Source organism: Myotis nattereri, assembly GCF_964212035.1.
Source record: "Myotis nattereri genome assembly, chromosome: 6".
In the NCBI taxonomy this organism is placed as follows: Eukaryota; Metazoa; Chordata; class Mammalia; order Chiroptera; family Vespertilionidae; genus Myotis; species Myotis nattereri.
The window spans coordinates 11,626,941-11,644,310 of record NC_138081.1 but is presented as its reverse complement, the minus strand read 5'-3'; the positions used below and the strand labels follow the sequence as shown (position 1 = coordinate 11,644,310).

General features: G+C 46.6%; 1 protein-coding gene across 1 annotated transcript in view; it reads right to left on the bottom strand.

The window, feature by feature from the left end:
• Positions 1 to 17,370, bottom strand: part of DNAH8 (dynein axonemal heavy chain 8) — a 273,951-nt gene that overhangs the window by 53,244 nt on the left and 203,337 nt on the right. The window contains exons 77-81 of the mRNA XM_081093926.1: positions 15,890 to 16,142; positions 15,612 to 15,802; positions 9,874 to 9,995; positions 7,122 to 7,240; positions 5,403 to 5,605 (exon numbers count right to left, since the gene is read on the bottom strand). Of these exons, the coding sequence (XP_080950052.1) occupies positions 5,403 to 5,605; positions 7,122 to 7,240; positions 9,874 to 9,995; positions 15,612 to 15,802; positions 15,890 to 16,142 (888 nt within the window). The remainder of the gene's footprint in view (positions 1 to 5,402; positions 5,606 to 7,121; positions 7,241 to 9,873; positions 9,996 to 15,611; positions 15,803 to 15,889; positions 16,143 to 17,370) is intronic.

Here is a 17,370-nt window from a genome sequence, read left to right as displayed (position 1 = left end):
ACAGCCACCGCAATACTACGTAAGTATTCAGTGCATTCCTTTTATTCTTTTACAGCTTGATTTAAAACATTTAAACACCTAATCAATGCAGAGCTTACTTTGGGGTTTAATGTGAAGGTGAAATTCTTTTTTTCTGAAGGTAGCCTGCTACCCCAACACTGTTTATGTAATTCATTTTCCTCCACTGACTTGAAAGGTGAATCTCATCATAGACTAAGCTACTATATATACTAGAGTCTAATTTGGGGCCTTGTATTTTGCTCTGTTGATCTGTTTACCTATTTTGAGCCATCTTCACACTCATTAAATTATCTCAATTGATGAAGTTTTTAAAATCTGGTGGTATTCATTTCCCGTTATTCTTTTTCCTTTTAAGCTCCCTTGGTTATTTTTGTCCATTTATTGTTCTAGATGACCTAAGATCCCTCTTCTATCCCATCAGAAAAAAATAACTGCTGGAATTTCAATTACACTTGCATTCAATTTATAGATTAATCTGGAGACTATTGACATCTTTACAATATTGAATCTTTATACTGGGAATGTGGTTTAACTGTCCATTATTTTATCCTACTTTTATGTCTCTAAGCAAGTTTTATAGTTTTCTTTTAATGGGTATTTTAAAAATTATTTCTCAGTTTTACTTTTATTGCTATAGTGAATGGGACTTTTACATTTTATTTTACAAGACGCTCCATTGATTTTTTAATATATTTATTTTGTGATCAGCCACCTTACTGAACTATCCTGTTAAGTCTGATAGTTTTTCAGCTGATTCATTTGGTTTTTTTTAGTTAGACAATTACACTGGCTGAGAGTAATGGTGATTTTTGCCCCTACTGTCCAGAAATTATATCTTTTATTTATTATTCTTACAATACATTAGCTGTATCTCCCACAACAGTGCTGAATAATAGTGGTGAGGGCAGACATCTTCATCTTCTTCCTGACTTTAATGGGCATGTCTCCAGTCGTTCATCAACAAGTATGATGTTGATGTTTGAAGTTCATTATCACATTAACAAAATACTCCTCTATTTCTACTTTTTAACAGCGAAAAACAAATATTAAATTTTTTATAAAATGCTTTTTTTAGCCTCTACCAAGGCAATAATATGATAGCTTAAGGGAAAGTCTTTCACTTATTGTTGTGGTAAGGTTTTTTTATTTTATCTTTTTTATTTCAACTATGCATTCCTACTCGGTCAGGGCACATTATTATTTCTTGCAAGTTATTTCTTATAATATCACGTTGAACTTTCCTTGTTTGCATTTTAGTTAAGATCCTTATATTTACAGCGATAAGTTGATCAATCTGTGGTCTTGTTTCTTTTATGCAGTTACTATCGTGGTCTGTTTTCGTTATCAGGATAATGCTGTTCCCTGAAGTAAAGAGGAAAATGCATCCTCTTTTCCTCCCCTCTGGAATGGAATACAGCATGTGAACGTTGTGAGGGACTTATCAAAAAGACCACCCAAACCCACAGCCTTTGTTGAGATAATCATTTCAAAACTTCTAATTTTGCTCATCTCCATGATTAATCTATTCAGGTTTTTCTACCCTTTCTGAGAAAATTTTGTAAATTTGTATTTTCTACAAATTTGCCAATTTTAATGAGATTTTAAAGTGTGTTGCCATAATTATGTATCTTTCTTGTTATTTTTAAAATCTGTATACGTTGCTATACCCATTTTCATTAATTCTTTTGTGTATTTGTGAGTCTGCATTTCATTTGTTTGTTCTCTTTATCTGTGCTTGGGTTCTCTTTCTAAACCTGCCCTTCCTCTGGGACCCTCTCCCTCCCCCGTCCGAGTCGAGTTCTCATGCTGAATCCACGTGTTTCTACCCGCCGCGCGGGCACCAGTGCTTCTGTGCAGAATCCATCCGCCCTGCACCTCTCACTGCAGAGCGTGGCAGGCACCGGGCAGCATCCATAGTGCGTTTTCTTTCTCCTTTTTTTCCTACAAAAACTTGTTTGATTTGGTCCCATCCCTCGAGTTGCTGTCAGGTAATGGGTTAATGCAGTCAATAAGGCAGTGAGAGAGGATGAAAGAGAGAGACCACTGAAGTGGGGTTTCCCAGTGAGCCCTGAATCAGATCTGTCACCAGCGAGCTCTCTGGCCTTAGCCCCAGACCTTAGTTCCCCGACCTGTAAAATAAGGGAGTTGGATTTCAAGGTTTCTGGAGTCGAATTTTCCTTGAGCATTCTATGATGATCTGTTATCCAGTTACCCAAATAAAATATTTCTACTTAAGACTAGATTAATATGTTATTCTCTCTACATAATAGTTCTATTTTTACAGCTATTTTTGACCCAAAGCAGTGAGTAGCATGTGACTTTCTAATATTCCTAAAAATGATTTAGCGAATGGTTCTTTATGCTTTGGGTCCTTCAGTGTCAAAATCAAATCTACCTTGTTTTAGTCTCCTAACAAAGTAGCCAATAGAAGCTTGAACAATCGTTGGAAAAACAAAGTAGTAGCAAGAAATGGAAATCACCAAATTGCCAAGCAAAACAGTATGACAACAGGTAATAACACTAAAGGTGATAGCACAACGCTGGCCTTATGTATTTATTTAATGTCATAGTAAAATTTCTCCCAAAGAAGATCTTGAATTTCTTTTTATTATTATTATTACTATTATTTTTAATTTATTGCTTAAAGTATTACAAAGGGTATTACATATGTGTCCATTTTATCCCCCCGCCCTAGACAGTCCCCTAGCCTCCCCTATCCCCCAATGTCTTATGTCCACTGGTTATGCTTATATGCATGCATACAAGTCCTTTAGTTGATCTCTTACCCCCCTACCTCCTGCCCCCCAACCCTCCCCGGCCTTCCCGCTGCAGTTTGACAATCTGTTTGAGGCAGCTCTGCCTCTGTATCTATTATTGTTCAAAAGTTTATAATGGTCTCTATTGTTCAAAAGTTTATAATGGTCTCTATTATCCATGAATGAGTAAGATCATGTGATATTTTTCCTTCATTGACTGGCTTATTTCACTTAGCATAATGCTCTCCAGTTCCATCCATGACGTTGCAAATGGTAAGAGTTCCTTCCTTTTTAGAGCAGCATAGTATTCCATCGTGTAGATGTACCACAGTTTTCTAATCCATTCATCTACTGATGGGCACTTAGGCTGTTTCCAGATCTTAGCTATGGTGAATTGTGCTGCTATGAACATAGGGGTGCATATATCCTTTCTGATTGGTGTTTCTGGTTTCTTGGGATATATTCCTAGGAGTGGAATCACAGGGTCAAATGGGAGTTCCATTTGAAGTTTTTTAAGGAAACTCCATACTGTCTTCCATAGTGGCTGCACCAGTCTGCATTCCCACCAGCAGTGTACAAGTGTTCCTTTTTCTCCACATCCTCTCCAGCACTTGTCATTTGTTGATTTGAAGATCTTGAATTTCTTACTTCTGTTTTTGAACCGTAGTCCTAGACAGCAGAATTATTAATATTTGAAATGGGAACTCTAGTGGAACATGCTCTTCTCCTAGGAACAGTATCTCCTTCTAAGAAATGCCCCCTACTCAAGCTCCATATATGGTGTTCCTGCTATGAACCCATCCCCACAGCAACAGTTCACTGATTGGCCTAGAAAGGAGCACATGACCAAAGCAAAACCAATGAATTTCTTCCCTGGTTATTTGGACTTGGGACCAAGAGAGTAAGGAGACTTTCCCTGGGAGTGCTGAACTTACTAACCATATAAAGCCCAGGAGCCAACAGAGGCCATGAGTTCTGTCACACGGAAATTGGTTGTGGCAAGAGAGAAGTTAAGAAACTTATGTGCAGAGAGAAGTGGAGCATAGAAGCAGCTGGACAAAGACCCGTGGAAGACTAGATCTGAGAAAGATTTAAAAGCTCCAAGGCTGTGCGAGAGGCACCTCTCTTGCCTAGACCAATGCAGATGACTAGCATGCCGCAGTAAATACCAGAGCAAAACAGCTCATTTTAAAGGTGGTTAATGAGACTGAACCAGGAGCGACTGCCAAAAGAACCATTTAAACATGGATCTGTATAGAACATAGAACGGTGCGGTGACAATGAACTGAACAAAGTGAAAATGAGAAAAGTGGGAGTGAACACAGACCACGCTACCATACCTAATGGTTTACAGTAACTTCTTAATGCAGGGGGACATATGGCGAATACTCGGGGATGACTAAATGTATTTTGTGTCACGTTTATGTCAACTATATAATAAGCTCAGTGTAAGCTTTATTTCATAGAGTAGGTTTAGTGATTCATAATCAATCACTTTTATAATCTTTATAAAGACAGGAATGAATTAACGGTACAAGGCATAGTTATCGAGATCTGAACCTGGAAGATTGGAATTCCAACAACGTTCAGATGTTCGGAGGATGGAGAGCGATACAGCTTCTGTAAGCGGGTGGCGCAAGTGTATGACCATGGGCTGTGCCTCTGCAGGTCCCTGTCCTTTAGCCCTGCCACTCAGTCATCGCTCTCACAACTTATGTGTTTATAACTCCTTGCCCTGCGTCCTCCCCCTGGAATAACTGTCTATTTCCCACCATTCTCATCTAATAAAATTTTATCTATTTTTTTTAGATCCTATTCAAAATAGCATTAATGTGATCCCTGTACCCCCTGCAGCCTGAGTAGCTCTGGAACTTGCAATCAGACATGTGTACGTAACTTTGTTACAATAGCCGTCACGTGGTCTTCAGTTAAGTGCTGGCATGTCTGCCTTCCCCAGCTGTGTTGTGCTCACTCTGTACTCCCTGAATTCATCACCCTGACTGAACTAAATGGTTTCTGAATGAAAGCATGGATAAATGAATCCCCAATTACTGCATTACAATGGTTCTAGTTCTTTTAAATTTGTGACAAAATAGACTTTGTTGTAATTTTATGTAGACATTAGAGGCCTGATGCATGAAATTCGTGCAAGAGTAGGCCTTCCTTCCCCCAGGCTGCCGGCACTGGCTTCCCTCTGGCTTCCCTCCAGTCGCCGGCAGGCACCTGGGATCCAGCTTCCCTCGCAGCCCTGGCTTCATCCGGAAGGTCATCTGGAAGGACGTCTGGTCTAATTAGCATATTAGGCTTTTATTATTATAGATGGCAATAAAATCTGCTCTTGTAAGTTCATTCTTGCTAATCTACTGTCCATGTAGCATGGAAATCTGCTTACAACTTTAAAAACAAAACAAAACAGAATATGGTAGATGAGTCTGTTCCTCTCTGCACAAAGATATCTCTCTCCCAACCTCACTCCAGGAGGTCTGAAGAGAGAGGAAAGAATTTAGTACTTTTTTCTAACTCAGTTTTACGGAGATGTTTCTAATCAGTTATAAAGTTATGAAAGGCAAAATTTGAGGCAAAAGTGTGTGGGGTTTGCTAAATGTCATAGCCTGCTGCTCATACCCAGCTTCAGCTTCTTGGCCAGGGCGTCGATTTGAATGGTGGGGTCAGACCCCATGGACAGGAAACATATCAGAGGTGTCCGTGTATCACTTTCTTCCCAAGTTTTCTCCAGGTTTAAGATAACTGGTTCTGTGTACTTCTCCTCCAGGGAACTTGCAATATACTTTCTTGCTTGAAAAACAGTGCGATCTGGGCACCAAGACCTAGAAATGGACACGAGTGAGAGGAAAATAATGTAATTTCTTCATTTCTTATCCTATCTCATTCTAGGCACGTAAAGAACATATTTAATTAGCAAAGGACAAAGAGCTAAATCTCCATTGTGCGGGTCTGAGCAAGGGCAAGGTCTTCTACCCTGGGTGAGTGCATATTTGATCGTGTGGTTTCGGTGCCAGGCATATTCTGAAATTTTAATTGGCTATTTTAAAAAGCGCATCAAATGATTATCCCTGGTAACTGGGGCTATCGCTTCAGGTAAGCAATTCATCATCCAAACTAACACACAGGAGCACGTTGATCTCTGGCGGGATCGTCATCAAGCGCCTGCTGCACATCAGGCCGCGCAGCAGGGAAGCAGGAGGGCGGGCCTGCGCACACAGGGAGCTCTGCAGGCGTCAGGAGGGGAAGAGCGTGTCCAAGTGTCAGAAGTAGGTTGAGCAGCAGGCACTAATTTAATGCCACCTGTGTTGCCTACGTTGAAGTAGGTTCTAAACACAATGACACATCAAATAACGTCATTTGATATTTGATATTTTAAATCACAGCTTCTACAGATTATAGTATTCATTAGGCAACGATTCAGTTTTAGAATAATGGATAAAAGATAGAAACATCTATTCCAATAAAACCAAGTAGCTCTTTCAGCCTCTGTAGGTCATGAGGTCACCATTGCTGTGATCACTTGCAGAGAGTGACAACATCCAGGAAATAACTTTTTGTAAGAAATGCAAGCTCAGGTAGGGCTATAACATTGGGAAAGATAAAAACTACTCCAAAATTACCCAACATCTTTTTGTTAATCTTTTGATGGTTTCATCTGCCCCCAATGCCAACCTTGCCCACCAATCTACTCTCTCTCTCTCTCTCTCTCTCTCTCTCTCTCTCTCTCTCTCTCTTTCTCTCTCTCTCTCTCTCTCTCTTACACACACACACACACACACACACACACACACAAGCACACACTCACACTCTAATATAGAAGCCTTCTTTAAGCTACTGGATATTAAGAAAATATGAAAAGTGGGAAGGAAAAGAAAAAAAAAAGAATGTTCTTCCTTAACATCAATTTAAAACTTTTGCTTCTATTTTAATAGTCAAGCCTGCATTACACCTTTCAATAGCGTAATATTTATGGGTTTTTTTTCTCAGATGAAATTGAATTTCAGCTTATAAACTAATTGCTTTATAACTTTGTGAGTTATATTTATTAAAGAAGTAAATTCAACAATAAATAATGAATAAAGGGAATAATAAAGCATATTTTTCATGTCTTTTGGCTAAAAGCACTATCATCAATACGTTGTCAAAACATACCATTCCCTGCCACCACCATCATTTTATTTGCTTGTCAAGGAACTAAAGAATTGCCATCCCAAGCTGCAGTGTGAAAGCACCTACGTTGCTTATAATAACTACTGGGACACGGTGAAGTAAACTCCCCGAGGTGAGTTCCGTAATTTGACAATATGATGCCTCCAGCTCTGAGCTACCTATTCTCACCTGATAAGTAAGAGTTTGTGGCAGGTATCCAGCGAGTCGTTATATCCATCAGGGATAATTTCTTCCTCTGGAGCATCTTTGTCAAACCAGCTTTTCCATCCCTTCTCATTACGAGATATCTGAAGTAAACAAGCCAATTAGCAAGGCATGGGAGTACGTGGAGTTGAAATAATATACTGGGGAGGACGCCGAATAGCCCAGAGGGTCGTTCTCTCTAGGCACATCATTTTTCAAATATGACCACGCATCTACATTTTTCTTCAAAATCAATGGCTCAAACAATGTGGAGATTACTATTCTCTTTCAGTTTCCCATTGCTTTTCTCCACTTTCACTACGATTAGGACCATGAATCAATTACGCTAAATGACTGGGCAGGGAAAAATCACAGACCAGGGTTTCTCGACCTACTGACATTTGGGGCCAGTTATATGTTGTTCAGGGCGCTGTCCTGTGCACTGTGGGGTGTTTGGCAGAATTCCTCACCTCCACCCACTAAAAACCAGTAACACCCCTCCCCCAATTCGGGACAATCAAAAATCTCTAGACATTATAAAAGCTCCCCGTGGGAGGTTGAGGGTAGGGGCTGGGAGTGGGGAGAGGAATGCGCACAAAGTTGCCCTGAGTTGAGAACCACTGATAGAGACCATTCTGATAGGCAAACCTCCAAATGGTGACCTCTAGGTAACATACTGATAGATGGCACAATCAAAACTTCCACGTTCCTAGTGACCCTGCCCTGAGGCATTAGACGGGAGGAGGGAAGAGGTCTCTCCGGGAGCTGGTCCTCGGCAGCTGTTCCTGCAGAGCATGGGGAGAGCTGCGGGGTTTCAGAGGCATCACAGGCGCTCGGTGAAGCCCGGCCCCGTGAAAACCAGGGTCAGACCCTGCATGATGGAGAGCCTGGCATCTGCAGGCGGCCTGGTTACTTGGGCCGCGTTTGCAAGCGTGTTTAAAGAGCAACAGTCAGGTCAGTGCTCACAGCAAACAGCAAGTCAGCACAGAGTAGAGGCTGCGTGCCACCCCCGAGACTGGTCCTTTCTCCTCTCTTCTCCCCGCTTTCTCCAGAGGCATCGAGAGTAATAGCTGCCCAAAGCCCACAATGAACCCAGTTGCTCCAACTTCGTCCCGGGACACTGAAAGGCGGAGGAGGATTTCTGAAACGTTTCACAGCTGCCATCTTCCTCCGGGCTCCCCCCGAGCTGGCTGCTCTCACGGAACCAGCTTGGCACAGGGCCGGCAGGCCTGGACGCTGCTGCGGCCCACCCTACTGCCCTGGCCCCAGCGCACTGCCACTCACAGCGCCCCCTGCAGGCCTCCCCCACACTAGCGGCCAGAGAGAGGGAGACAAGAGGGTGTTTATTCCCAACCTTCCAGCTGCTGATTTTGACTCTTCCCAGTAGCGCTCCCGGGCGAGCTGCACCTATAATGAGCAGTGGGCTGACTTCCAGCCCCTGGCTGCCCACCTCCGTGTCCCACTCCTTTTCCTGGCCCTCTCTCCTAGCAAATAGTTTGTTAAACAGTTTGGCCTGAGAAGCCAAGGCGGGGCCGCTGCTGTTCGAGGCTATTTTTGTTTCAATCGCTGACACCACTCAGCTGGGAGACCCTCCCCTTCCTTCCCACAGACAGGCCAGCGCGGGCCGCCTGTGGCAGGGCCCCGTGAGCTTCTGCACTGTCCTGAGAGCAGCCCTTCCCCTCACATCAGGCCCAGCTCCGGTGTAAAAGGCCGCGGAGAAATAATGCGTGCTGTCAGGAAAGAGGTCCAATGGCAGCTTCGCCCTTCATCGGCTACATGGGGACTACTTAACCTCTTTGCGTCTCGGTCCTTTCATCTCTAAAGCGGGGTCAGCAATGCAAATACGCATCTATCAACAATTGAATCTAAAAAGCAAAATAAACAAGCAAGCAACCTAACGAACAAAATAAACTGATGAATAAAACAGAACCAGAGGCGTGGAAACACGGAACAGCCTGACGACTCTCAGAGAGAAGGGGAGGGGTGGGTGGGAAGAGACTAACCAAAGAGCATGTATGCATTACCTGTGGACACAGACAATAGAGTGGTGAAGGCCAGGGGGGCGGGAACCAGATGGAGCGGGCAATGGGGGGGGGGGAGAGGGAGACATCTGTAATACTCTCAACAATAAAGATTTTTTTAAAAATCAGAGGCAAAAGTAAAAATGTAATAGCATCAATACTGTACAAAAAAGGACCCACCCCTGGTTCCGATTCTGACAGTGATCCAAGCACCTGTGAGTGACCCACACCCAGCACAGAAGGAAAAGGCAGCTGCCTGTACCTCCAAAAGGTTCCTTCTGAGAGCCCCTCTTCCCCCCCCCCCCCCCCCCCCCCCCGTCTATGCTCTCCCTGGCAAGCCACGGAGCCTTAAAGCTACGTCATTGTGCGAGGACTTGTCACCAGGAGGTCTCCAATTAAGATGGCCCGGGTGGCCCTAGCCCGTTTTCCCAGTGGTTAGAGCGTTGGCCCTCGGACTTCAAGTCTCGGGTTTGATTCCGGCCAAGAGCACGTACGTACCCCGGTTGCAGGCTCAATCCCTGGCTCAGGTGTGTAGGGGAGGCAGCCAGCCGATGTGTCTCTCTCACATCGATGTTTCTGTCTGTCTCTACCCCTCCCTTCCACTCCCTCTAACAATCAATGGAAAAAATATCCTTGGGTGAGGGTTACTGACAGCAACAAATGGCCTGGGTGTGCCTGGGTGTAGAGATCTGCGCTTTCCCGCCGCCCTTTATTACCTGGTTCATGATTTCTGCGAACTGCGGGAGCTTGCTCAGCTCCACGAGGTTCAGCCAGGTCATGTCGAGGATCCAGCGGAAGGGCTTGGGGGGGCAGGCCTTCAGGTCCAGGGCTGCTCCGCCTGGGGGAGGGGGCAGCGGAACCAGGTCAGCTCCGGCTCCATTTTTAGGACCCCCCCCAACCCCCCAAGTCATAAAAATGAGATAACCATATTACAGAAAAATATGGGAAAACTGGAAAATAGTCACATTACAGAGAATGCGGTTATCCTTTTTGGGTACATTTCCTTCATGTCTTACTGTTTTATTTACTGATTTGTTCCGTCTTATAAAATACAGATGGTGGTAATTCCTTGTCATTTTTCTCTGCAAAGAACTGTTCCCAGGTGGTTGTGGTTGTTTGCCTTTTTACCGTGTTTTAACAGTCTGCAATGTACCATTTTGACATCAATGAATAGGCTGATCATCCCATGTGTGATTTTAAAAATCACTTCTAAGTCATCACCCCTCCAGAAGGTTCATATTCAGTACTATTTGTTACCAGGTCAAAAAGATGGGTAGATGGATAGATTGACATAGTACAGCTGTGGGATTTTAAGGGGGTAACTAATGATCAAATCATTCATTCATTCATTCATTCATTCAACAAATACTTATTAAGCGTTCCCTGTGTATCTGGCACATTCCAGGCACCGGGAATAAAGCAGAGGAAATGAGCAAGGCCCTGGACTCACAGCATGTGAACAGCATGGGTCGTATTTTGAAGCCAATCACAAGTCAACAAGCATCCCCATTGTGACCGGCTCCCACCCAGTCACATGGCTACTGTTACAATTTCAAAATCCCTCTGTTGCCTATCTTTAGTAATGTTTTATCATAATAATTCCAGCTCTGTTTTTCATTCAGATTATGCAAAAACGGTGATTCTGCCACTTTCAAATCCCATTATCCTGAAAAGCTCCTGGAATCCCTCCACTTCATAATCAACGCTTGGGCAAAAAAGGGGGGTGGGGAGGGGCACAGGGCTCTGCTCCCCCTCCAGCACCTTCCGGGGATGGTGCATGAGCTGAAGTACCCCTTTCACGCACGGCCCCTCTGTTCCACCCTCGGGGCAGTGACTCCGAGGCCACCGTGCCTTTAGACCCGCAACCGTCCTCACCACCTGTCCTGTGCCACCTGGAGAGGGAGAAAGCCCTGCTGGGCTCTGGTTCTGGCAACATCGAGGTTACCGGGAACCACTGGAGTCGGCTGTGGACCTAAGGGACTCTGCTTCTCTGACTCAGGGACAAGTCATCGTTTTCTTCTCCGTTGTTTCCAAAACAATGTGTTCATGGACCAGAAGCCTCAAAGGCACCAGCAGAGGCATTTAGGCTGCAGCAGAGTTTCGGGCACGTGCACCTCAACTAACCGGACGGTCTCTCTCCCAGCACCCACGCTAATACTCGCGAGCAGCAAAGACGGGGACAAAGAACTCAGCTTCTGCCTCCTCTTCTGCCACAGGCCTAACAGTGGAATCTGCCAGACGGGGTGCTGTGGAGATTAAATACGTGTTTGTGTGCAGGAAGCTTAGGACAGTCTTGGCGCACAGTAACCGCTAGGCAAGCATCAGCTGTGGTTTTGACATTAACTGTCTGATTTGGAACTCAGGTCCAGTCCAACCCGGAGGGCAAGGGCACACGCCTAAGGTGTCTTTTGTCCGTGGTTTACAACAAAAGAAAGATGAGATCTTTCTACAGGAACTGGGCAGGGAAACAGCATGTCGATTGCTCTCTGATGCAGGATTGCCCTGCTATCTGCTTCATGTTTCACAGTGTCTGACACTGTCCATTGAAACAGAACGTCAGAGGCACCTTCCAGAGACCGACGAAAACAAGTAGGAATGGAGGCAACGGGACGGTCCCTGCGGGGAAATCGAGCACTTCTGCTGTGATCAATACGTCTTCCTTCTCCCCCTGAAGCACTGGGTTCAAATGATTTAAAAAAAAAATCAGTGATCTAAGGACCATATGTGTTAACCTTGAAAAAACCATTAAAGCCGAAACCGGTTTGGCTCAGTGGATAGAGCGTTGGCCTGTGGACTGAAAGGTCCCGGGTTCGATTCCGGTCAAGGGCATGTACCTGGGTTGCGGGCACATCCCCAGTGGGAGGTGTGCAGGAGGCAGCTGATCGATGTTTCTCTCTCATCGATGTTTCTAACTCTCTGTCTCTCTCCCTTCCTCTCTGTAAAAAATCAATAAAATATATATATATAAAAAAAAAGGAAAAACCATTAAAAACAAAGTCATACCATCTTTTAAAAAAATAATTTGGTCAAAATGTAAGCCGGTTCAAAACTAATACAAACTATACAATAAGCCAGCTTTGGGTTGTTTTTTAAAAAAACACAAAGCCTCTTTTACTGCTGAGCTGACTATACTTTTGCTAATCAACCTATCAGACACTCCCAAATTCATCTTCCTGAAGCACCGCTCTGTTCGCAGGACTTCCTGCTCAGGAAGCACTCGATGGCTCCCTGTTGCCCACTAGATGCAGCCCAAACTCCTCAAACTGGCGCTGCTGGCCCTGTGCAATCTGCTTCTCCCTGGCTCTCAGCTAATGAAACGAGGCACAGATGTGTTCTCACCTCAACCCCGATGTGCAGCCTTCTTTTTTTTCTGTGTCAAATCTAATTCTCCTCGCAGATTCCTTCCCCGCTGTGTTGCTGTGTTTCTCAGCCTCCGCTGACTTACATATTTACGCTCCCAGAATCCCACCTGTCTCAAGTAAGAGCACGGTTTGGCTGGGTTTGCTGGGTGGGAGAGGGGAGGCGGGGAGGGGTGATTGTGTCATGACGGGGGGGGGCCTCAGATCTGCACACACCCTCTCGTCTCTACCAGTCTCAGTCCCAGGCCGGGATCCTGCACTGTCCCCTCTGAGCACGTCCTGTGTGACCTGCAGGCGCAGGGGGCTGTCATCCACAGGGACTGGGCCTGTCTCCAATCAGAGGTCCCAGGCCTCTGGTGTGCACCAGCCCCTCCACATTCCATGTCCACACACCTGCTGCCAAACCTCACGCTTATCCGTCCGGCCGCTCCCTCACAATGCTGCCGGGCAGCTCCCATGCCCGCGCGGCTCTGGGCAGAGCGCAGGGCATCTTCTGTCCGGATGTTTCCCAAGTGCTCTCCTCTCCCCACCTCCTTCTTCCTCTGACTCCTCTGTCCTCCCATGACCCATTGTGGACCCAGGGGCCAGGGTTTCCACTTCCTTCTATGTCAGAGCCGTCTCCTTCCCAGGGGCCACACTAGCAGATGGGACTCAGGAAGCGAAGCCAGCTCAGCAACAAGAAAAAATCCAAAAGTGTACTCCCCATCCCGCTTACACCCGCAGAGGGAGGCTGTCCTCAGCGGGAGGCCGTTGCTCCCACTGCTGCCTCGGTTTCCACCCGTTTCAATGCCCCGTCCCCGCTGCCCAGAGCCCCAGACCCTGAGGCTGCGGCCCCAGGCAAGTGAGAGCCTTGAGGTGACTGGACGAGTCAGAGCAGCTTTCTTGGCCTGGTAAATTCAGGCACGTTTTATTTAAATGTCACAGAGACCACCCCGACATAAGGACCCTCCTCTCCAGAGCCCACCCTGTCTCTCCGGGTGGCCCTTATCCTTCCCCGGGGCCCACAGCCCCCTGGACTCGGGAGACCGGGGTCGCTCTCTGAGATCACACAGCTAGGCCGGGGCAGAGTCTGCTTGTTCCCTGGCTCCAGCCCTGCACACGCCGTACGCACCACGCGGCCTCCAAACGCCCACATACAACTCAGAAACCAGCTCCTGCAGGCGTCCCAGGCCTGAGAAAAATATGAACCCCGGGACATATTCTCATTTCCTTTGAGCTACAAGAAAGAAAAAGTCAAAGAAGGCATTTCAGTGAGAATGCAGAACGGTTTACAACATTTCTTACCCGGGAACCTAACCTGGGCCTGAGGAAGAAATGAACTAAAGAACACGGTAGAGCAGCGAGGCCTGGCTACTGCCTGCCTCTCGTCAGCTGGGCGATGAGGATAAAGCGCATCACGTCCCTGCCCCTTGCAGCGTGAGCTTGGAAATACTCCGCATTTTCCTCCCGGGTGGTCTCTGCTGACCCACGGCCTTGGTTGTTACCTCTACGCCCAATGTGGAGACATCCCACGTGTCTGCGCAGTCACCAGGCCTATGGGAATGCCCAGTCCCCTGCTCCCAAGCCCATGGGAGCTCTGCAGGCCCCTGGGCTCTCCGTGAAGTTAGTTGTGGCCACATGTCTTGCTTCGGCTAATGAAATACAAGCGTTAAGTGACATGTGTCACTTATGGGATAACTTCTGAGGGCTGGGACACGACTTGCCACATCAGTCCCTCTGCCTAGTACTTATGGAGGCAGCTGGGATTCCTGGGTGACCATACACGTACGTATGTTGGAGTGAGAGTGAAGGGGAAGTAAACCTTCGCTGTGCTGAGCCATTGGAATTTGAGGTTGTTCTTATGCCGACTGAAAAGTAGGTCCCAAACTCACACTCATTGTTCCCCGACTCTGACACGCCTGAACTAGCTCCTCTCTCAACCAGGCGGACGGGAAATCTCCGCACAGACCAGAACCTTGTCTCCGACCCCCCTCATGGCTCTGGTCCAGTGCCTGTCCCTGCTATGACCCTCACCTGTTTCCTCCTTCCTACTCCCATCTCCTTTACCGCAGGCTGCGGCACGGAGATTGTAATAGACCCCTCCATCCTCTGCTCTCTAGCCCATGCATGTCTGCCCGAGTGACTTTCCCGGAGGACAAGAAAAGGTTCTGAACGGCCCACAGCACCACCTCCACGATGCCTGGCTTCTCACCAGATCAAGAAAACCCTTCCTCTAGGAACTGAGGCTCCCAGTTCACGTACTCCCCGCCTTTCCTCCTCACACTTCCGTCTCTACTGTCAGGGGCCACTCAAACGCAACTTTCTTTTTTGGAGAGTGAGGAGGAGCCGCAAGAAAGTGATTTATTAAACTATATACAGAGGGCAAAACCATACAGAAAAGATTGAAACATTTCCCCATGCGTCAAATAACCTGACAAATTCCTGACTTACCCTGCAAAGGTGTGTTTTCCAAGGAGCTTTTCTGACCTCACCAAGAGCATGTAACCCCTCCCTCCTTTTAGACCGAACATGTTCTTATCGCTCTCATCACACTCGGGCGGTTCGGCCTTGTTTTGCAGTTATTTTATCCCCTGTATGAGGCTGCTATTTCTCTTAAAAAAATGTCTGCTTCATCTTTGTATCCCAGACACTAGCATGCTGGGTGTGCACAGCACTTGTTTTGCTGAACTGAATGAAAATACTTTTGTCTTAGTTATACTTTAACACGGAGATAAGCAATGAATGGGATTAACTTCAGCTATGAGCCCTCACATTCATTCCTGCCTGAGGAACCCCTGTCCTGCACTGGAACCCTCACCACCAGCGGCACTTTCCCACCCCTCGGCGTCAGGGCCTCCTCACCACGGGCAGCAGTGACCAACCTTCACGTAATTACATAACTGAGAATCATAGCATTATCACAGCCCTGAAGCACGCTACCTTGAGTAACCGGAGCACAATGAATGGAAATCAGAAAAAAAGGGGCATAGATAAAGAGCTTCACTTTCCTGACAACGTAACTGCTCTACTATGTGGTAAAAATTCGTTTACAGCCCACCCAAGAGCGCATCAGAAGCGATATCCTGTACGTCACATCCATATTCCAAACCCTTCACCTTTGATGAGAGCGTGGAACTCTCGGTGCTTCACTGTTCCTCTCTGGAGGTCGATCTTCAAGGTCATGAGGAGCACAAAGAGGAATTTGTGGTTTTCGTACAGGCCTCTGACAGAGTATGTAAAAACTTCGTATGTCAGGTACTCGATAATATTTGTAATTCTCTTTTGAGGGAGTGGAGACTTCTCAGATCTGCAATACATTTTAAAAATCAAAGCAGTAGGAATATAAACAAAAGTGTTTAAGTTGCTGCTCCGGGGGGAAGGTCGCGAGGCCCACCTGGCCATGGACTGGTCAAACAACTTCAAGAACTGGGCCAGGGAGGTCTGGTACATGATGTTGACCATGCTCATCTCTGTGATGAGAAAGTAGAGGATGCTCCCGCGGGTGGCCGCCGGCCGGAACTCCTCCTGAGCCAGGTTGATCTTGATCTCCGTTTCCGCGGCCACGTGTAGCTTTTCACTCACTTCAGCTGCTGTCAGCTTGGTGGTTCGGAGGACACCGATAAGAGACTCATCATCTACCAAGGAGCCTAAAAACCAAACAGGAAGAAGTTGGGAACTGTAGAACACAGACGGGGAAGCTGGAAAGCCAGGTGCCTCCGTTCAGAAACCTCCCCATTAATTTTCAACCCCATTTCTTCAGAGCTCAGAAGGCTTCTCGTCTAGCTACCACCTGATGCCTGAATTCCTCCAAACATTCCTGCAAGGGTTGTCCCTCCCACTGCCTAGAAGTCTGCATCCCCAAGGCAGGCCACCCCCAGGGGTCTCCGTTGTCACCTCCATCGTCACCCTGATGGCGCCCTGCAGTGTCATGAGCTCACCCGCCCGCCCAGCTGGGCTCCCAGTGGCGCTGCCCCGAACGCTGCACACCGGCTTGCAGGCTAATGGTGCACTCTCCACTGCTGCCTTAGAGAACAGCCCTTCCACTGGCAGGAGCATCTCCCCAGGAGAAAGACCCTAATTTTATTTTTACCCTTCATTATTGTTTCTAATAGACAGAATATGTTTGTGACAGTGAATTTGATTTTAAGAATGGAAGGCACTTTGGACATGCTGAGCGAATGGCCACGATGTCTGCAAACAGCAGTGCTCTGCGTACAGGGCAGGGCTTGAGCTGCTGGAGGGCGTGGAAGTGCTCTGATGGGCACTAGGTCCACTGATGGAGTCCAACTTGTGGTTAACCTCACAGGAAAGAGACCTGGAGCCAGCACACTCTTGGCCCGGTCAGGAGAGGAGCCCTCAGCCATCTTTCTAATATTTAGAATCCCCAGAGGAACCAAGTGGTGGGAGAACGCACTGCACCAAGGGACAGACAGTGCCATTAAGGCAGAAAATGGGACTTCCGTTCAGGTCACCTGGAAGGTGATGCTAGAGATTGCTGTGAGAGAATGCATAGTGTTCTTCTGGGAGGTTCAGATTTTTTTTTTTTAATCCAAGGATTAAAGTGCTATTGGGAAGTATTCATCATTAAACTTCTAATTAATGGTAGAATTTACATGGCATTAAGCTGCCTACTGTAGTGTTTGTTGATTTTATTTCCTTGGGATAAAATATTTTTACATACTCTGAGAGAACACATCCCCAAATCAGGGGGTGGTGCGAGGATCTGACTGCCAGGCAGAACCTGACTTCTAAGTGGGAGGTCAAGTCAAACCAAGCGTAAGCTGGGTCCTCGCTGGTTTGGCTCAGTGGATAGAGCGTCGGCCTCTGGGCCTGGGTTGCAGATTCAATCCCCGGCCCTTCCCTGGTTGGGGCATT